Source organism: Onychomys torridus, chromosome 6, assembly GCF_903995425.1.
Source record: "Onychomys torridus chromosome 6, mOncTor1.1, whole genome shotgun sequence".
Lineage (NCBI taxonomy): Eukaryota > Metazoa > Chordata > Mammalia > Rodentia > Cricetidae > Onychomys > Onychomys torridus.
This window is the reverse complement of record NC_050448.1, coordinates 7,538,852-7,561,377: the sequence shown is the minus strand read 5'-3', so window position 1 is coordinate 7,561,377 and position 22,526 is coordinate 7,538,852. Positions and strand designations below refer to the sequence as shown.

The 22,526-nt window shown below is 45.2% G+C and overlaps 1 protein-coding gene across 2 annotated transcripts in view; it reads left to right on the top strand.

Annotated features, from left to right (window-relative positions):
- Fndc3b (fibronectin type III domain containing 3B) overlaps window positions 1-22,526 on the top strand; it is a 302,204-nt gene that overhangs the window by 216,848 nt on the left and 62,830 nt on the right. Inside the window, exons 8-11 of one of the 2 annotated variants that reach the window (XM_036190746.1) lie at window positions 57-208; window positions 3,316-3,375; window positions 12,068-12,206; window positions 15,033-15,086. In XM_036190746.1, coding sequence (XP_036046639.1) covers window positions 57-208; window positions 3,316-3,375; window positions 12,068-12,206; window positions 15,033-15,086 — 405 coding nt within the window. Of the gene's footprint in view, window positions 1-56; window positions 212-3,315; window positions 3,376-12,067; window positions 12,207-15,032; window positions 15,087-22,526 lie in introns of both variants that reach the window. The other variant, XM_036190745.1, reaches the window with a different exon arrangement.

Sequence of the window (22,526 nt, the reverse complement as noted above, 5' to 3'; positions counted from 1 at the left end):
CATATGGAATGCATGTGGACGCTTTTAAACACCCACCCCACCCCCTTATTTTTCAGGTGTCTAATATCCAGGCGAGAGCAGTCCTGCTGTCCTGGGCACCTCCTGCCGGACTGTCCTGTGGACCCCATGGTGGTCTTCCCTTCCCTTACAGCTACGAAGTCATCTTGTCTGACAAAGGGAGAGACGGGAGATACAAGGTCATTTACAGGTAGTGTGTGTCTCCACGTGGTGTTCTGCTACTAGATTGCATCATTGAAGAAAAAAGTAAGAAATGCTGACTATGCAAATTTCCTTTGAAGTCACTAATTTTAAACATTAGTAATCATAGGGCTGAGGGTATAGCTCACTGATACAGCACTTGCCTAGCATGTGTGAGGCCCTGGGTTCAATTATCAGTACTAGGAAGAGGTATAGTAATTATAATGTCATGAATTACTTAATTTTATCCAAGTAATTATTCATCAGAAATTAATAATATAGGAAATAAATGTTTTGGTGAAATAAACATTTTGATGATATGCTAATTGTCAATATAGTATTAATACATCTTCTACCAAGGTCTGTCAGGACAAAAAGTGACTAAACTTTTCAGTTCCTACATACATTAGGTGGCTACAAAGTAAATTACATTACAGCCAATTCTTTTTCTAGAATTGCCTGTGTCTTAGTTAGGGTTTCTATTGTTGTGAAGAGACACCATGACCACTGCAACACTTATAAAGGAAACATTTCATCGAGGTGCTGCCTTATGGTGCAGAGTCTCAGCCCATTGTCATCATGATAGGGAGCATGGCAACATGCAGGCAGACATGGTGCTGGCTACAGCTCGATCAGAAGGCAACAGGAAGTGAACTGTGACACTGGGAAGTATCTTGAGCTTATAAGACCTCCACAGTGGCACACTTCCTCCAAGAAAGCCACACCTCGTTATTCCAACTCCCTGGTGCTTGTGGAGACAATCGCCTTCAAACTACCACAGCCTGCTTTTCACCCTGCCCTTTACCCTCTAGACTGTACATTTCATTGTGAAGCTTTATTAAATGGCTCTGAGTTCAGTGCACCAAGGAAGAGATTAGCCTCTGTTTTACAGAGTCCCACACATCGGCTGACCTGGTGATTTGTAGCTGTTTTCTAAGTGTGATAAAAATGTTAGCAGCAGATCCTTTCTCCTTGGGCAGCTCGTGTTTACAGAGCAAGAGATCAGAAAGTCAGGTGTACTTGAACTCCTTGCTGGACTCCCTGTGGGTGGCCTCGATGGCCTGTGCAGAGCAGGGTAACTCACTCAAAGTCCCACCATGTCCCAGCCAGAAGCCTTGCTTCCTCTTTGCTTCTCACTCCGGTGCCATGCAGCGTTCACTCTGTCTTCTGCTTTCATGCTGCCCAGAGAGCCGACTTGAGACAAGAGAAAAAGAGATGAGAAAAGAAGCATTCCAGTGCTGACACTTTCTCTTGCCTCCTCTCTGCTCCATCTCTCTCCCCTGCTGCCTGCTGTGTCCTGACTTTCCCACACCTGCTCTCACCCCAGCATTGTCAGATCTCTTCCCTAGAGTCACACCAGAGGCCACCTTGTCACTCCTTGGCAAGAACACTCTAGAGATCGCTTCCTTTGCTTGGAATAAAACCTCAATTTGGTGCTGACTCTTCACCATTTTGTTCTATTTTGAAAAAAGATACATTTAGAGACACATTGGAAAAACATAGAGCCTCTACCTCCTCTCTCAGAAATTAGAGATGAGGAAAGGTATCTTGCTTTATTGCTCAGGCTGGTGAAGAACTCATGTGATCTCATCCCTCAGCCTACCCAGGCGCTGGAACTCCAGGTGTAGTGTACAGGTGTACACCACTGCCTCCAGCTAGCTACATCCTGTTGATTTGAGATGAACACTGATGCTGACAGCTAGTCACAGGTCCCCCAAGGAGCTAGGTGGGTGATACAGTGCAGGCTGCTGCTGGCGGTCAGAAGCCTGTCTGCTGGAAAGGAGCACTTGCCCTCAACTTCAGCTGTCAGGATTTGTTGACTTTTTAGGAATTTTTTTCCCCCAGGAGACACTAAAACACTCAATGACTGTCTCGTTTTTCTCATGTACACCTAGTTCAGCAGATAACAAAACATTTTAAGTTGCAATGCAGGTCAAGCGGAAGCGCTGTAGGCTAGTGTGGATGTAGCTTCTGGTTTGAAACTTCACAAAAACAACTTTATTTAGGAGACATTTGTCTGAATCTCAGACATGGGGTATACAATGGATGCATGCAGCTGTGTTCTGTACATATTTTTCTCTCACTAAGCTTTACCCTGTTAACCTTGTGCCCTTTTCTCTTCTGTGTGTATTTCTTCACATAAGTTCACACATCACAGTCCTTTACCATAGGTGTTTCATGTTTTCTGAGCACAAGGATGTTTTTATAGATAACCACACTGTAATGTTCAGTTTTGTTAATATATGCTGGCCTAGAGAGTTCATCTGACCCATTGTCCTGATTCCAGTTCCACCAGCTGGCCCTGTGACTCTCTCATTTGGAAAACTATACATCTTGTTTGGAAAACTGTGGCAGTGTTTTGAGTCCTTCAGGACAGTGTCAGATAATACACTTAGTTTCTAATCTCTTTTAATGTGTCATTTGATAATTTTGAAGAATGAGAAAAAAATGTATGGACACACACATGTACCCTCTACTTTAAAAAAATTACATCAGGGTTTTGCTGTGTAGTTCTCTTGCCTGTCCTTGAACTTACGATGATCCTGCCTCCACATTCTGGGTTCTGGATTCCAGGTGTGTGTTACCACCCCTGGCCATTTGGCCACAGTATAACAGAACATGCCTGATTTTGTAGCGCTTGTTTCTTCAACATTTAGGCTGAGGCTCAGTTGCCCCTTTGGCTCACTAAGGGTTTACTTATGTCAGAGAGCTGTTTGGGGGGACCTGGGATGGACTATAAGTTTCTTAGGGGGGTCCTGTGCTGGGGGCATTAGTGTTCCAACCAGGGTAAGTCTGGGAATCACCTTTGGCAGACGGCTGGTGTATTTTGCAGATCTAGCTGTTGGTGTACATACTGGCTTTCATATCTTGGTTTAGGAAGTCATAAGACGTTTAAAACTTAATTGATGCTGTTTCTGAGATCCGAGTCATTCAAAGGAGTCTGGTCTTCAATTAAAAAAAAAAAAGACAACCACCAAATAAGGTTTATCCTGGGTTTAGGTGAATGCAGACTTAGGAGTATTTGAGTTACTGTTGGTGAATGACTATGAAACCCAGTCCCAAAGTTGCCTTACCTTTGAGACCAGTATTAAACTAACAAATCCTTTGTCTTTGCAGTGGAGAAGAATTGGAATGTAACCTGAAAGATCTCAGGCCTGCCACTGATTACCACGTGAGGTGAGTTAGTTCCCAGTCTTGAAAGAGCCTGCAGAGTGCAGGTGGCCATTATACATCCCCTGCCTCCTTTTGAAAGTGGTGTTGAATGGCACATCCCTCATGGAAAGTATAGGCCCAGAGCCATGGCTGTTTGGTCACATTCTGTACACAGACCATAACAATTTTGAGGATCCAGGGCTGCTTCCTAGACAAAAAAGGGAGGTGTCCTAAACAGCATGTATATTTTTAAAAATAACTTTTAGGGCTGGGGAGCTGGCTCAGTCCGTAAAGTGACTTTAGGGTATGAGTTCAGTCCCCAGCAATGATGTATAGGCTTGGCTCCGGTGCCTGTAATTCAGTGCTGGAGAGGGGGAGGCAGGGACGGGGGGGGGGGGGGGGGGCGATCCCAGGACTTGCTGACCACAGATCTAGACAGATCAGTGTACTTTGACACTCAACACTTATCTCTGTGCCCCTACCCTGACCCCCACAAAACAATAATAATGATTTTATAAGGGTTTCTAGGGTCTATTGGATGGCATAGCTTAGCATATAATATTTTCTTTGGTGTGTGTGTGTGTGTGTGTGTGTGTGTGTGTGTGTGTGTGTGTACATGAATATTTCCACCAAGAATGTGATTGTTTTTGTTTTTACCATAGAGACATCAGTTGCTCATCATAAACAGACCCAATGACAGGAGCAGGCCTTCCCATATTAGAACAGTTTGGGGTCTTAAAAGCCAGTAGATTTTGAAACAGGCAAATAATGCAGACAGAGAATTCTCTCTGATGTGAATAAACCCATTTTGACCAAGCAGAAGCCCTGGCAGAGCGATCTGTTGTTTGGAACTCCTCTGTGGTTGCTCTGAGGCTCCTGCTGTGGCCTCAGCAAACAGGGCTAGCTGATTTAGGTGAAGCCTGGCCGGCCTGCTAGAGCACACTGAGACCCAGATTGCTTGGAGCCCACCTCAGTATTTGATGGTGCAGCAGCCCATCCGACTTGCAGACTTGTAAATGCGTTTCATTTTACCTAGTTTTCAAGTTCAGCAGAAAATATAGAGCCCTTGTGATGAGGTGGAGGCAAAGTAGCCTAGTAGGAGTCTGGAGTTATAGTATAGTTCTGCCAGAAATCAGCTCTGTTAGTTTCAGCGTCAGTAAAAGCTCTGTTGATGGGTGATATCGTTCTGTATGCTGTGAGTATGTGTTGCTCTGATTGGTTGATAAATAAAGCTGTTTGGCCAATAGTAAGGCAGAATAAGGTCAGGGGGGATGGTCTAAAGAGAGAGAGGAAGGAGAAAGGCAGAGCAAAGAAGACACTGCTGCCAGATGAAGCAAGATATAAGGTACCAGTGAGCCACAAGCCACGTGGCAAAGTATAGATTTATAGAAATGGGTTAATGTAAGATGTCAGCTAGCTAGCCAAAAGTCTGCCATGGCCATAGTTTAAATATAATGTAAGTCTCTGTGTGTTTACTTGGGTCTGAGCAGTTGCAGGACCGGGTGAAACACAGGAATTTTATAAATGCCTGTGGGACCTTGGTGCCAGCTGAGCACAGGACAATTTTTAGCTACATTCTGTGACATGGTTTTCTCTTTACTGGAAGTGATGTGAATGCGAGGACCCGGTGGATAAAGAACCTGCTGCCAAACCTGACAACCAGAATTCAACCCACATGCTGGAAAGAGGGCCAGCCTCCCTGAGCTGTCCTTTGACACACACACCTGCACGCATGCATGCACACGCACACACATACACACCTACACACACCTACACACACACACACACACACACACACACACACACACACACGAGGGAGATGTTAATCAGTTAATTAATTAAATGTGGGGAGAGAGAGAGAGAGAGAAGGGGGGAGGGGTGGTGTCCTGTACATGCAATCCCAGAACTTGGGAAGTGCAGGTAGAGGATAATCCAGAGTTGAAGGTCATCCTGGGCTACATAGGGAGTTGGCTAATAGGAGACCCTGTTTCAAACGGAAAAGGATGAAAACAGGAGCTGAGGTTGCAGTGTGCTCATTAGTGGCCGTGTGCTCTAAACTTGGCTATTCTGTGTCATCAGTGAACATCTGTCTGGCATTGTGTGGTGTAAGTGAACTGTACTGTACACGCTGCTGCTGTGTAACCAGAACCTTGTGGTTCTGCGTCCTGAGCTTCCACCCAAATACTTCAGACATCACATAAAAGCATGTTTGTAAAGCTAGGGTGAAAACTGAAGCTGTCTGACCATTCTTCAAGTGGTCAGTTGAACAAACCAGCAAAGTTGAGTACAGTAAGTGTTCATGGGAGTGCAGTCCATTTCATAGTTAGCATGCTTTAATGGTTTATTGTTGATGCTTTACCAAAAAGTTATTTTGTTAGGTTCCTTTTCCTTTCATGCCTTACAATATTCTTGTCAGGAAACTTGAATGTTATGACAAATCTGCCCTTTCACTTATGGAGGAATCTTGGAGAACATTTGATAACTGAATCTTTTTGTAACTAATTTTTAAAATGTTTTTGAAATTGTAATCACATTATTTACCCTTCCTTTCTACCTCCCAACCCCTTCCATATGCCTCCCAAACTCTCTTTTTCTTTAATTGTTGAGATGTAGAAATATCCTAAATACATAACTACAGCCTGCTCAGTCCACATGTTTCTTGGATGTATATGTTCCTGGGGCTGACCACTTGGTATTGGATAGCCACTGGGGAGGTTGTTCCCTGGAGAGGATTATTTCTGGCAGTCAGCATTCCTGAGTTGCCCGTAGGTCTTTGTCTAGGGCTGAGGCATCTTGAACGTTCCTGCTTCTACAATTGTGTGTTCGTTGGTGACATCGTGATTGAGTCTTGTGCAGGCGGCCATGTTAGGAGTGTTCATGGCTGTACTTCCCTGGCAGTCTCACGGGAAACTTCCCGTTTTTCTGGCTCTGGCTGTCTTCCCCAGCCTTCCAAACTGATTGCTAAGCCTAAGGTTCAGGAACTATGTTGTTAGATGTATCATTTGGTCCTGGGCATCACATGATCTCATGTTCTCTGCATGTTGTTAGTTGTGGTTTTTCTGTAATGTTCTATAATGATATAGCAAACTTAAAAAGTTCTAGGAATTTAAGTGTCAGTCACAAATTCAGTAGTCACTGCAGAGGGCTGTGTGGAAATAGCCTTTGCTGTGGAAGACCCATTTCACCCAGCAGCCAGAGAAGGAGAGCTAAGCCCACTGCCCCTCTCATTAGGAATTTAGAAACATCACCCAGCTACAAGCTCACAGACTTTGCTCAGACAACTAGGGTATTTCTTTTAACAGCACAAAATAAGCAACATTTTCACCTTGCTGCTGTTACTTTTTGTTGTTTCTTTTTGGAGACAGGGTCTCTGTAGCCAGGCATGACTTGGACTTCTGCCCTCCCAAATGCTGGGAATCACCCGCGTCAGCCCAGGAACCCCTTTATGCAGTGCCTGGCATAGTGAGCCATACATCCTCTTCCGATGCCTAATATTACAATCTTAACTGAGACCTACAGAAACCTTGACACATAGATATTTCATTCTTAAATTGTGTGCTGATGTTACGTGTAGACTTTTTTGCCACTTTGTTTTTAATTATGAAATTTCCTGAAGTTAATGTGCAGAATAATGGGCTTCATTACGATATTTTCATTTATTTATTTTATTCATATCCAGCCCCTGTTACCTTCTCTTGTTCCCATCTCTTCTGACGGGTTCTCTTCCTGTGCCTCGGATTTCCTTTGATTTTTCTGCTCTGGTTTTATCCTACTTAGAGATTGTCTGATACCTTTTCATGATGGTTTTCCTCACCGTTGGCTCCTCCTCCACTGGAGTTTACCCATAGGATTCAGCAAGCCTGGTTTTCTAAGTAGCGAGCTCCTCTCTGGAATGTTAGCATTAACTGCCTATGGTTGGTTGCCTGGCCAGTGACAGCTCTTGTCATTGCTCTTCCCTCAGATCACTAGACATCCTCAAGGCTACGCTATCCATCATGTGCTGTTTTTATTGTCACCTGCCATCAAATGCCCAAACTCATTTCAAGCTTAAAAGATGTTTCTTCTTCCTGACTTTTTCTATAAACATGTATGTGGTATTTCTGCAAATCTGTTCCACCATGTTGTTGTTTCTATTACTATTGTGATTTAAACAAAAAGATCTTTATGAAATGTATGCATTGATTTGTAAAATTTAGGTCTTTTATTGAGTTTTGTTAAAATAATCATTTTTAATTAACTCATGTAATGTTTAAAAAGAATCAATTTGTAATTATCAAAGTATAATTAGTGCTTCCATTAGGGATAGAATGTTACATGTTGCATAAAACCATTAAAATAAAATCTACTATAGTTGTGAAGGGAATCTGAAGAGAGGGGAAATAAAAACATTGAGATTATATATTGAAGTGGGAGGGAAAAAATCTGTTTGTTTTTTTTTTTTTCTGGAAAGATTGTTCAGTCAATAGGGACTTCAATGTGATCCTTGGAACACATATTAAAAAGCCAGCCACCGACAGGTGGTGGTGCACGCCTGCCTTTAATCCCAGCACTCAGGAGGCAGAACCAGGCGAATTTCTGTGAGTTTGAGGCCAGCCTGGTCTACAGAGCAAGATCCAGGACAAACACCAAAACTACACAGAGAAACCCTGTCTCAAAAAACCAAAAGGAACCAAACAAAACAACAATAACAAAAAGCCCTGCCACCATAACACATGCTTGCAATCTCAGGGCTGAGAAGTCTGCTTCCTGGGGCTCACTGCCAAACAACCTAACCTTATGGGTGAGCTCCAGCCAATGAGAGACTGTTTGAAAGATAAAGTAGATAGTGTTCCAGAGGAAAGACACACAAGCTTGTGCTGGCCTGTACACAAATACTCACACACATGTGCGCCTGCACACACATGTACCCCCACACACACACACACATGCACACAAATTATTTTAAAGGAAAGAAGAATATCATGTAAATAAATACTGTCTTAAATATTCATGATTAACTATGTACACACACATATGACTCTAAATAAGCATTTACATATCTACAAATTTTCTTTCCAGGCGTTTCTTGGAGGAGGATCTTCCTCCTTTGGCTGGCAGGTCTATAAAGTTAACAGTGGTGTAAGATGATCTTTACTCTGGGAACCCAGGACTCAGCCTTAGAGCCTAATCTGGGACGCCTTGCCAACTGCAGGGCATGGGCTGCTGCCATCATGGTCCTTGCCCTTTTCTTTGCCTGTGCTTCAATCTATATTAAAGCCTTCTAAAAACAAGTTCCAACTTTGCTTCAAAACAGGAACTGCTATTTCTGTTGGTAGGAGCCCCACCGGGGACTTGGGTGATGGAGAGGATAGCAAGCTCATGGCAAACTTGGCGGCACTTTTTCAGTCACCACTGTAAGCAATTTGCCCAGAAGTGACATCATGGAATGACATTTCCCAGAAAAATAATGTGCTGAACCATTTCTAAAAGTCTAGGCGACCAGCCCAGAGCGAAGTTATGAAATAGGTGCTGCTCACAGGAGATGTCCCAGACGTCTGGAAAGGAGCTGCAGGCCTGTTGATGAGACTTGGAGCACCTGCTCCCTAAGTGTGTGGCTGGTACTGACATGGAGACCAATGTGGAGTCCAACACAAAATCATTATGCAGGAAACTGTTCTGGTTTGGGGGTTACATGCAAAAGACAATCCAACTGATTCATTCAACCCAAAAAATGGTCCTATGCTGTAGATCTTCTGTTGTATGATATTAGGGAAAACCTATCAACTCATGTGGAAAATTTTGGATTTATTTATTTATTTATCTGTTCGGGGATGATTGCATATGGAGATCAGAAGACAATTTACAAGAGTGGGTTCTCACTATCATGTGAGTTCCAGGGATGAAACTCAGTTCATCAGGCTTGGCAATAGGTGCCTTTAACCACTGAGTCATCTTGCTGGCCCCTGAAATATTTAATAAATAGGTCATTTTCCATGATTTTACCTTTTTATAGACATCCTGGGTAAGACTATAGCAAGCTACTGCTACAGTTACTTTTTATTTACTGAACAGTTTTGATTAATAAATAATCCTGACATTATTGGATGATGTTTCGGTTTTTACTGTCTACAACACATTAACAATATGCTTTAAAATTAATCTGGTTTTCCTCGCTGACCAGCTTGTATGTGTGAAAAGCACTGAACTTCTCATTTAAATGAATGGTAACGTGCCCTTTTTGGAGATGGGTTTGCTGGAGATTACGCCCAGGACCTCATGCATGGTGCAGACATGCTCTGCCCCCGAGTTTCCTATACCAGACAGTCTCCACAGTTAAAGATGAGCAAAGCAGCTCCGTGTCAGTCTCCACAGTTAAAGATGAGCAGAGCAGCTCCATGTGGCCCATATAACCGCCTCACTTTTACTTGGGCCCTCAGGTTCTTTCTGTGCTAAACTCTGTTTTATCAAAGATCCTGAAGTCAAATTTAGATATTATATATTTTGCTTTTAAATAATGTTACCATCATTATATGCCACTTAAAACACTATAGTAATTCTTAGTCTTCAAAATTCAGAAATTGCTCACTTTTCCTCATTTGTCCTAAAAATGAAAGGTTTACTTTCTTTGTTTTGCTATTATGAAAGTTCCGATGTAGCCGGAATGTGCTATTTGGTTAATGAGTCTCAAATTTCTGTAACGCCGTAGATTTTCCTTCATGCCTTTACTGGGGTCACTTTTGTGTCCTGTAGAGCTCCGTACTTGCCAGTTTAACTGACTGAGGCTCTGCCCCTTGCTGGATGTGTTTCCTTGTCCTCTGACTTTCCAGGAAGGTGGCAGTGGCGATCAGATCCACACACAGACTCTCAGATAATGGCCTGGCTTTGTCATTTGTCTTAGTGTGTGTATCTTACTACACAGCCTAGGCTGGCCTAGAACTCACGTTGTAATCTCAGGTAAGGTTTCTATTGATGTGCTAAAACATCATGACCAAAAACAACTTTGAAAGCAAGGAGTTTATTTCAACTTACAACTATTTTGGGGGGTTTGAAACAGGGTTTCACTGTGTAGTTCCAGCAGTCCTGGAATTTGGACTTCAATTCAAAAATCTCTCTGCCTCTGCCATGCTGGGATTAAAGGCATGCACCACCACACCTGCCTCAAGTTTACATCTTAGGTCACACTTCATCCCTGAGGGAAGTCAAGGCAGGAACTCAAGGCAGGAGGAACTGGAGCAGGGGCCGTGGAGCAAGGCTGCCGATAGTCTGCACCTCCTGGCTTGCTCAGCCTGTTTTCTTATGCCATCTAGGGACCACCTGCCCAGGAAGGGCACTGCCCACTGAGGACTTAGACTATTGATTAATGGGGCCCCCTACACTGATCGTCAGTCAAGGAGACGCCCCCCCCAGTCTTGTCTGCAGGTGGTGGTGGGGATTTTCCCCATGAGGTCCCCTTTTCTCAAATGACTCCAGCTTGTGTTACATTGACCGAAAGCTGACTAGGATAGTAGCTCAAGGCACCTCTGAACTCACAATCCTCCTGTTTTAGCTCCTTCATGCAAGAATCATGGGCATGCACTATAGCACTCGGGTGCTGTGACCATGTATTGGGAATACACAGCATCTGATTATCTCCCTTATGGTGATCTTAGTCTAAATCCTAAATTTATAGGTGACTCTGATATTTAAAGACACCAGCTCCCCTCCCACAACACACAGTGTGTCCTGGTCTAGGTACAGGGCATAAGACTTCAGTTGGAGAATTGTGATATAAAGTGTAAGCTTGAACTGACCATGGCTGGAACAATATATGGCTCATCTGAGTCCATCCTGACATGTGGATGCAATCTTGCCACATCACTGCTGTTTGGTTTTGCGTTACCACATTCATCGTTACTGTGTGCACAGAGGAGCCTTTTCTCAGTTGGGTTGGGCAGGGGACATTCTCACATTTGGGATCATTTCTTTGCCTTAAATGCTATGATGTCCTCCCATAAGGCAAATAACACAAACACAAGATGGATTCTTATGTTGCCTTTTAGATGGAATCTACATTTGTGCTTAGCATTTTTTATTTACATACTCTAAAATCAGGCACATGTGTCAAATGCTGAGCCAAATGCCTCAGAGTGCAGAGAGAATCCTCAGTCTTGGTACTGTGTGTAGGCATTAAATATGCATGTGGATGGGCTGTACTGGAATACTGTCTTTGTTGAATTGCCTCGAGATGCATTTAGCAGTAGCCTACAGGTTTTTTGGGCAAAGCATCCATATTTTTACCTAACTGTACATGGTGTCCTCAGTAGTTCTGAGATATCTACCCTGTTATTCTTTTATACATTCTCTGCAGCCTGTGAACTCTGCACTGAATCATGTCCCTGTTCCTAGCTAGTGTACTTTACACTTTTTTCTAGATAGCCAAGCCAAGCCTGTTGGCTTTTAGAATGTTTATATGGAAGCCATTTAGAGAGAGAAGCTCCACTTTCTTATGTAGAATGCTCTTTTCCAGTCAATGGAGTTACCTCTATTGTGGTGGGGCTGAGTGGGAACTTCCTGAACAGCATACCTTCTGAGATGGTTGTGCCTGTAACAACTGACCGGCTAGGTAAGGACAAGAGCAAAGTGCTCTCCTGCGGAAGGACTTCTGCTCAGCCATGGAAAGCCCATGAGGCAGAGATGAAAAGCTTGATCTTGGATCTCAGATCCTGATGCGCCTTCTGCCTATCTGTTTCCTCTGCAGGGTGTATGCCGTGTACAATTCTGTCAAGGGATCTTGCTCTGAGCCAGTTAGCTTCACCACCCACAGCTGTGCACCAGAGTGCCCCTTCCCTCCCAAGCTGGCACACAGGAGCAGAAGTTCACTCACCTTGCAGTGGAAGGTGAGTAGCTCAAAATGCCAAGAAGATGCTCAAGTTGGTGGTGAGGCAGTCAGTGGCCATTTCAGATATCCTGTTTGCACTGGGGCTTGTTTCCTGTGTAATCACTATGTGAACCCAGTCATGATGTCTCAGAAGCTGCTGTTTACATGACAGGCAGAGGAGGGGGAGGAAGGACCTACAAGATCCAGAGTGAGCACCTTGTCCGGAACGTGGTAAATCTCCCAGTGCATCATAGGTGATATAAGTACTTAAACTACCTCAAGTCCATCTTTTTCTACTACTTTAGTTCATTTCTGCTAACATTTGGAAGCTTCAGCTGCAGTGTGAAGGTTTAGAGGTAGAGACAGTAGGTATGAGTTCTTCTAGCTTTTCCTAAGTAAAGATGAAATACTCACTAGTCAAAGCTTCCCAGAATATGTGGTTCTATACTCCATTAAGTCTATACCCCATTAAGACTTCATTAATTTTCACTAATTAGTCATTAGCTCAATCCAGATTCCTGTTTTCAATAGCCTGAACTGTGTAGTGCTTTTCATAAAATACAGTGTACTATTTAGAAATAACCATTGCCTGGCCAGTGATCTGAGGATGTGTCCCTTCTGTAAAGTATGACATTAACCTGTTAATCACAGTCTTGTGGTTTCAAGAAAACAGATCATTATCGCCCTTTGCAGCCATTATGTCTGTCTTGCTGTCTGAAAATGTAGTTAGAAAGTGTCGAGTAGATGAAGATGGTGGAAGTAATGGTTCCGGAGTGCGGCGGGGGTGAGGCCTGGGGAGAGAGTAGTGAGTAACAGTGTAAATGGAGCCAGGCTTCTCTGTGTCCTGGTGTTTGCACGGGTGCAAATGTCAGTGGCTGACATTGACTGTGTTGTTGGGACAAAGGCGAAGTTTCAACTGGCTTAGACTCTGAACTTCTTTACTTTCCTTCCTGGCTTCCAGGGATAATCCAGGTCAGTGATTTCCCGCCTTTTCAGAGTTTTAGCACCCACTAGTCATTGTTGGTTAATTCCTTGGCAAATACACATCCATTTAAAAAATAAGTTCACGTAAGATAATAGATTTAAAATCTATTTCTTTTGAAAAAAAAATGTAAGAAATCTGAAGATTACCAGAGGGACCCCAAGATCTTAGAAACTTAAAGTTGGGAATCACTGATATGTCTCTGCTCTATGCTTGGGTGGCATTCAGGTCTCAGATGGACCAGCAGCTTCCAGAGAGGTCACTTGGAGACCAAAAGTACCCTGTTCCATTTAGTCATCTGTAAACATATGAAGGTCCTGAATTCAACTCAGCATCTATCTAAATGTGCTGGTGCAGATCCCTGTTTGCGCAGTAGGTAAAGTGCCAGAGACTTCTGGGTAAAGGCATGTGTGCCAGAGACTTCTGGGTAAAGGCATGTGAGCTGGAGACTTCTGGCTGCTGCCTGTTCTTGACTCCACAAAGAAACTGAAGAAGCCAAAGAATTGGTTTTGCCTGAAGGCTTTGCCAGTTTCTTCAAAGTTCACCTGCATCCCTACCCTGCCCCCCAGCCCAGACCCACCAAAGCTCAAGACTTCAGTTCCCCACTCAACACTCACGAAAGGCAACTCAGCTGGAAGGGAGGGAAAGACTGCACCTGTGGCTCTCACAGAGTGCTGATAATGTTTTATTATCAACAGTGATAAAGTAGCAGCTGCCGTTTGCTGAGTGCTTCTTAAAAACCTGGGTATATTCATGGGTGATTTACATACAGTCTCCCAGCTAGCTATCCAAGATCTTCATTCTTGGAAATGAAATTTCCATGTTGATATTAAATAGCTCACACCAGACCATTGGCAAGCAGACACCTGGGCTGGGGTTCCATCTGTAAGGGTGTGGTGCAGTTTGCTGGGCCCCTCTCTCTCTGAGTAAGAACCAAATCCAAGCTTATTTTTGAGACAAGATAGGCGCCTACTGTTTGCATCTTATTTTCTCAGTCTTTCTAGAACTTTCTACCCTGAGTGCTGCAATAACCCCACAGTGTCACCCCTTCTAATACCTCAGGTTCTGTAAAGTACTTTTTCTAGAAAATGCTACTTGCCTTTTGAACCTTGTCCTCTCATTGACATTTCTTTTATGAGCACAGGAAGAGATGAAGCCTCTTCTTGCTAACGTGAAGGACTAGTACCCTCTGGTAGTCTATCCAGAGAATGTAACCTTTCCGTGTGTGTGTGTGTGTGTGTGTGTGTGTGTGTGTGTGTGTCTGTGTGTGTGTCTGTGTGTCTGTCTGTGTGTGTCTGTGTGTCTGTGTGTGTGTGTGTGTGTGTGTGTGTGTGTGTGTGTGTGTTGTGTGCGCGCATGCGCGTGTGCGCACAGGATGGAGGGGTGGAGGATGGGGGACTTAATGCCACAGCTGGTTCTCTAATCCTAAGTACTTAAAGGAAAAAGTAGAACAAAACAAAAGTCCAAAGCTGTGAGGGGAAGTTAGAAAAAGGCAGGCGTGACTGTGCCTGCTCGCAGTCCCAGCAGTGTTGTGTGGTACAGCAGGTCTTTTGTCTCTTGATGTACTGAACCTAAAGTGACTCTTCAAAGTTTTATCCCAGAGGAAGCAGGGTGCACAGGGCAGGAGTGTAGAGGGTGAGAGTGAATGTGTGTTACTCTCCAGAACTGCCAGTGAGGAGGCCACTCTTCAGGCTGAGGTATAGAAAGTTAATAGGTAATTGTGTCTACCAAGGCCCTGCGGCAGCTGCTGGCTCCCTCTCTGAGGGGACATGCCAAAGCTGTGACAGCCATGGTCTCTGACCAAGTTGTTAGCTTGCCTCTGAACGGCTTTCTCCAGTCTCATTTCATTGTTTTCTTTTTTAGGCACCAATTGACAATGGTTCAAAAATCAGCAGCTACCTTTTAGAATGGGACGAGGTAAGCATCTTCCCACATACATCTGTCCAAAATGCCTTTTCCAAGATACTGGTCCTTCCTGTTACTGTCAGACAGAGGAAATGCAACATCATCTAGACATTCAGCTCAGTAGCTGTTGACGGTGGAAAAGCAGATTGACTGTGCATTAGTGGGTTTCCTTGTTTTTATGAAAGCATGCTACTGAAAGCAGGTGGGTCTATCGACTCCAAACTCCACTGCCTCCCCAGGCAGGTTTGCATTTGCAGATGGTCGCATTTTCATCTCCACTGCATGCATGGTTTTGATAAGGCAAACCTGCTATTTGGTAAGCATGCTCTAGTTTTCTTTTTTGGAGTGTGACCTGGTGCCCTTCTTCATGTCTGTCTGAGAGTGGAACAGCACATTAAATCCCATTCATACCATGCATGAGTCTGTGGATGGGACCATCCTATGACAGGAACAGTGCCCATGATGGAGTGAGCCTGTCCTCAGAGCTGCTCTGCTGCAACCCAGTGGCCCAAGGCCTCTGTGTCCTCCCTCTCACAGGCACCCAGACCTCCTGCAGGAGACCCTGTGCATGGCAGGTGCTGCTGTACCTTTGTTCCTGTAGACCTCTGCTGCGTTCACTCAGTGCTTTAGTCCTCCTTGTGGTTTGAAAAGGGCGCTAAGGACTTAAAAATAGAAAATGTAAAAAAGAAAAAAAAAATGGGGAATCGTTCAAGTTAACTAATCTTCTTGACTTAAATTTGAAGAGATTAAAAATTCAGAATGTTTACAAGAGCAAAACATGACTTGTCAGGTATGAACAACTTAAAAATGGAACATTACTTTCATGGAGTGTATTTGCATTTGGGTTGCATCTTAACAGCTTTGAGTAACCAAAGACAATTGCCATGGTGGCTTTAGAATCCTTATAAATACCTCATAGGTACAGATAAGTGAACCCAATTGGCTGACCCTCAAGCCCTGGCACCCGCCTGTCTCTGTCTCTCCAGTGCCGAGATTGCAAGCATGTACCACACAGTACCTGGGATTTTATGTGGCTTCTTGTGATCATACTCAGGTCTTTGTGATCATGTTGTAAACACTTTCCCATCTAAACCGCCTCCTTACCCCTATGTGTGGATTTTTGCCATGTTCTTTTTGCTGTTTGTCTTCTTAGAACAATGACAATCTAAGGTCAGAAAAGTCAGAGAAGTGGAAAGTCTCCTAGGTAGGCCCCTGAAGGAGTGTGTTGGTGTGATACCCACCATGGACTGGTCATCACAAAGTACTCAATGAGTGGTCTCCTTTTTCTCTCCCCCATTCTTGCCTAACCCTCTACCTCCTTTATGCTTCTTTCTCTCTCCTCCCCCACCTTCACACTGTGTTCTGCCGCCTTCTGCTCTTCTTGTGCTCTGTTGCTTGAGGGTCACCTTGTGAGCTGTCAGAGCCTGTGGCAGAGAGTCACAGAGAGCACAGACTGAGAGATAGTTCTCCCACCTGGGGCGGCAGCAGAGACAGCCACCAGCTCGCAAGCATCCATGCTGTCACTAAGTAGGTGGTTTGTTTTTCACCTCTTCTGGTCAGACTATTTTGGGATTGCTTTCAGTATTATTTGACGTATTCATTTATTACTTAAGCATTCTTGGCGCGTGGCCCTTCCTGCTTCCACATGGCAGACTGTCCCATGGGAGAAGAATGATTAGGAAGATAGTGCTCTCCCCGTGGAAGCTGAACAGGCTCCAGGTACTTCTGTGTGCTTTTGAGCATATGTAAATGATATGCAGATAAGGCAAACCTGGCAAGTGCTCCTCATTTTCCAGCCAGTTATTTGGTTTTATCCCACATTTTCCCTCCATTCCACCTAAAAAGGTTGGGAATGGTTCTTCAGTCTATAAACTGTGGCAGTGAGACCACATGCAATAGTAACCAGTTCGCTCCTGCCCGGCTTACCATTCGAGAAGTGAGATTTCGAGAGAAATGGTCTAGCAGTTTGTTTCTAAATGGGACCTCCTCAGAGTGGCTGGCTTGAGTCTCTGTTCCCATGCTGCCCAGGCCCTGGCCACAGGGAAGGCAGGCAGGTGTTCAGAGAAAGAAAACAGCATCTGGCCTGCAGGAAGTACGAACACATGAAGTGCTGGCTGCCCCCTGGAACCTTTGGGTGGTTTCTAGAGCCAGTGTACCTGGTGCAGGGCCTGTTTCCAGACTAGTACAACAACATAGTGGGGTAAGAGACTGGGAGGGGCCGTTAGACTGCAGGTCCCGCCTCCACAACCCTTCCAGGAACCATGCCTCCCATTGCCTCTCCACAGCTGTCTGTCTCAGCCACACACCCAGAACCTCTGGGCTGTCCAGGGGCTGCAGAAATAAACCTGAGTAGAGAAAAATTGTGGGGTATGTAGAGGAACCCATCATGGAAGGACATAACTTGACACCTTCAGGTTAACCACCTGCATGCCATGTGTGCATGCACACACTCAGGGATACACACCAAGACAGGAAACAAGCATAAAAACATCTTTAAAGATGGGTGAGTCTCAGGATTGTACTGAGGAAGCTCACCAGCCCCCTGTCCTCCCACCGGGCCCAGGGTCATAACTTTGAGGGAAGGTGTACCTGTCCACATGTATATCATGGGTCTAGGTGTCCTTCAGAGTCCCAGGCTTTAGTACACAGCACAGAGCAGCGGCTCCTGCTCCAGGAATCTCCATTTGTAATCTCTGCTCCAAAGGTGATGAGTGAAGCATTTTGGAAGTATTGGTAAATTTTGAGTACAGAACTTGAAGCCCAGCTTTCAAGCCTCTTCCAATGAAGCCTCCCTGAAATAAAGCCAGACCTTTGCCTCTGCTGGGTCCGCAGTGCTAGGACTGGGGTGGGGCAGGGCTCAGTGAGGACCAGAAGGGGACAGAGCAGAAACCAGGAGCTAGCCTGTGGCCAATGCTTTCTCACTGCATGGACTTCACTTGAAAGTTACTGGTGGGGCATCGATAAAAGACTGAGGTCTTTTTCTGCCCTGGTAACTAGCTTGGTAACTACTCAATTTTAAACCCATATGAGATAAACCAGTATGCGACGGCATTGAACATCTAAGAATGGAACTTTCTGGAATCCTTGTCATTTCAGCTGGGAGATCAGTTTTTCCGCTTGACATTACTTGAAGTGGTGTGGCTTTTCCTGCTACACGAAACAAGGGCCCTGTCACTGTGGCTCACATGACCTTTGGGCTTGGAAGACTTGCCCTGCCTGTTTGCAGATAGGTCTCCAGCCAGAGCTTCCCCTCAAGAGACTCCCTGGCAGGAACTTGGAGGCAGAAGTCATTTCCAAGCAAGTTTCTATTGGATGGTTGTCAGTGAGCTTCTGAGACCTGCCTTTCTTCCTCCTCAGTTCTCCTCAGGGCAGAACCTGAATCTTCACATTTCTAGGGATTCGAACTCAGGCCCTCAGGCGTGTGTAGCAGGCACTTCACCTACAGAGCCGTCTCTCCAGGCCCCTTAGCATTTTATTAAACATCAGGCAAAGCAGTGTTTAGGCACTGGTTTTCCCAACACAAAGCTGTAGACAGCGAGTTATCTCCTGCCGACCAGTTCCTGAATAACCAATCAGAGGCTTAATATTACTTATAAATGCTTGGCTGGTTGCTCAGGCCTATTACTAACTAACTCTTACACTTAACCCATAATTCTTACCTATGTTTAGCCACCTGGCTTGGTATCTTATCTCAGTGTGGCATTCTCATCTCTCCTCTGTGTCTGGCCGGCGACTCCTGACTCCACCCTTCTCCTTCCCAGCACTTTCAGTTTGGCTTTCCCACCTAACTTCTGGCCCAGCTACTGGCCTGTCCACTTTTTAATCAACAATGAGCATAATCCACAGCACAAAGCTTCCTTCCCAAGGGAGTCAGTGAGAAAGGAGACGTAGTACAAGTTTCCTGTTCCTGTGGAGGTCTATACCCATGCTCCCTGAGCTCCCTCCTGTTTGAGGAGCTCCCAGAATTCTGTGGTGGAGGCAGGAGGGAGTTCTCTAGAAGAATTGCTGCATGGGGGATTGACTCACTCATGGACACTCTTAAGGCCAGCGTCTTGTATTTATCTACTAATAGCTAACTAATGGCCCATAAATTTAACCACATGGAGTGATTGACTACAGACTAAGAGATTACAGAGGTCTCTAGGTTAGGGCATAAAGCGGTGAGAGCCTTTGGATTCACACCAGGTAATGCAATCTCAGCCTAAAGCTTTCTGAATGGACCAAGAACTGGCTGTTTTCTTAAAAAAATAAAATAAAACTTTTTTAAAAAGTCATACCTTTTGTAGTTAAATAAGAACTTTTTCTATTTTAGTAAAGAAAGAGTTCTGTAAGGGAAGCATGGATGGACACTTTGAGTGTTGCACTCCTCGATACTGTGCATGTGTGCACACTTGAGTACTGTGGCACTCAGCTAGTCAGAGTGCTTGTGGATCTCCTGAGACTGTGTCTGTGTTCATTAGTGAGAAAGTACTTACCTGGTAGGTCACGGTACCTCAGCAATCAGTTGTATCCCTGAGCATCAGCCTCTGCGATGGAAAGATAGTGTCTGTTATCTTATGACACGCTTACATTATGACTTGCTAACATGACTTAGCACAGCAGATTTAGTGTACTGCCCCCCTGCCCCCCTACCCCCCCACCCCCCCATCCCCCACCCCACCCCCACCCGTGTAAATCCCTTGTGAAGGACAGTATGGGAATAGACTGGCTTCTGCCAGGACTTTAAACAGGGTTGCTGCCGTCAGGGCACACAGAGACCGATGTTCAAATGCTGCTGCAGGCTTAGATTCTGCTGGGACACAGAGGGAGTTTGTGGAGGAACCAGAAAACCAGTTCTGTAGCTGGAGAGCTTCTCTCCGGGTCCCGCCAGGCCCCCACAGCCCCGCAGCCCACTTATAAAATAAACACACAGATGCTTATATTATTGAAACTGTTTGGCCTAATGGCTCAGGCTTCTAGCTAGCTGTTCTTATATCTTAAATTAACCCATTTCTATTAATCTATAAGTTGCCACGTGGCTCATGGCTTACCGGTATCTTAACATCTTCTCATGGTAGCCACTGGCAGCGTCTCCCTGCCCCAGCCTTCCACTTCCCAGACCTCTCCTCTCTCTTTGTCCCACCTGTACTTCCTGTCTGGCTACTGGCCAGTCAGTGTTTTATTTATCAATCAGTCATCCACAGCACAGTTCTGTGGGTTGAGATGATTCAAGATCCCAAGAACCTCCTCACATGTGGCTAAGTTGGCCAAATGGAAGCTCACATCTGTGTTCCCAGTGACTATAGAGCCTATTCAGTTCTAGAGTCGAATGGACTGCCAGTCAAGGAAACCCAGGGATGCTGAGTGCTAAGACAAGTGAACAGAGAGGAAGAGCCCAGGAGCTCTGTTAACTGACCACATGCTGTAGCCATGGTTGCAGTGCACAAACCACTTGGGGTGTGTCCAGACTCACAGAGCAGACCCTCAGTATCTCTGAGGGTTGAGAGACAGCCCAGCTCATTGAAGGATTGAGCTGCCTCCACAGGAGACATTTGGCGACTTATTTATTGTTAACTATTCTCTTGTGTGGCTCCGGAGTTGATAACCTCTCAGAGTGCTTTTTGTCACAATGAATTTGCATGTGACTCTTTGGGTGACAGCTATCCTAGGAATGCAAGTCAGGGCAGCACCACCAAGCTGAGTGACATGCTGAGCTCCATGAAACCCACATAGAAGCTTACTACAGTGTGAATCTGAAGTGGCCTTTGAATACTACATCTCCCATTTGCAGTGTAGTTAGTTGAAGGCTGTGGAGACAGGCTATAGGGCCTGGCTGATAGACGTAGATACTAACTAGGTAGTGGCCCTTCAAAGCTTATACCTACCCATAGGTCTGGTCTAGCTTTCTCTGCTTCCTGGTGTACCAGGATATGAAGAGCATCCTCCTCTTGGTCCTCACATGAACTCCACTGTACCATTACCATTCTGATGGACCATGAGCCGAAGCAAGCTCTCCCTCTGCTTTGCCCTGTCAGAGATTCTGTTACAGTGGCAAGGACATTTACATAGGCCCTAATACTCATATTCTCATTCTCTCTCTCTCTCACATACACACACACACACACACACACACACATACACACACACACACACACACACACACACACACACTTGTGTATACGCATGCCACACTACCTTCACTTCATGAAGGAAATCAAAAATCCTGGTTTCCATCGCTCAGTGGCAGCATCTGGCTAAAATGTCAAGGGAAGGTGTGGTCTTGGGTCTTTTCCAGTGACTGTACCTATGGGGAATAGAGTGAGGTCAAGGGCTCACTGGGCATGAGTCGATCACAGTTGATCTTTAGCTCCAGTGCAGTAAGCTCGACCTTACCTGGTAAAGTGGCAGTGTTTCACCATATCATGAGTCCACCACAGCCAGGGCCGTCAGAGAGCCAGGGAGTGGCTTCTCCAACCAGAGATGCAGATGAAGAAACCCAGCCAAGAAAGTTGTCTTAGGGTTGCTGTTGCTATGATGAAACACCATAACCAAAGCGAGTTGGGGAGGAAAGGGTCTATTTGACTTATGGTTCCACATCACTGTTCATCACTGAAGGAAGTCAGGACAGAACTCAAGCAGGGCTGGGACCTGGAGGCAGGAGCTGATGCAGAGGCCATGGAGGGGAGCTGCTTACTGGCTTGCTTTTTGCAGTTTGCCCAGACTTCTTTCTTCTAGAACCCAGGACTAGCAGCCCAGGGATGACTCCACCACAATGGCACAACTCCCCCTCCCCACAACCAATCACTAAATAAGAAAATGCCCTGCAGGCTCACCTACAATCTGATCTTATGGAGGTGTTTTCTCAACTGGAGTTTCCTCCTCCCAGATGGCTACTGTAGCTTGTATCACGTTGACATAAAACTATTCAGCACCAAGGTCTTAAGAACTTAGAGGCATGGTTGAAAGGAGAGGAGCCCCTCTCTTAGGATCTTGGTACCGGGCAGATTCTCTCTTTATTTGTTGCATGTACAAAATGGGGCTGTGGACTAGAAGCAGACTTTGTGGAAAGGTTCTGCCTGGAACCACAGATACTCAATCTCTAGCACCTCCTCTGTCTGCTGTATTTGCCATGCTTACTGGTGGCCCGCTAGAAGGTAGGCACTGTAGCCTTCCCTGTGTGATGGGCCAAGCCAGCTATTCTTCAGTTCAGACATTGGGTGTGGGTGTGTGTGCGTGCGTGCGTGCATGTGGAGGCCAGAGGTTGATGTCTGATGTCTTCCTCTGATCTCTTCACCTTATTTTTTGAGCCATGAGCTCTCACTGAACTGTGCTGCTCCTCAGGTCAGCCAGACTGGCCAGAACGCTGCAGGTAACCTTCATCCCAGCTCTCCAACACTGATGTTATGGGCACACCCTACCTCAAGTCTGTAGGCCGGAGCCATTCCCCAGCCCCAGGCAGCTGCTGCCTTTGTT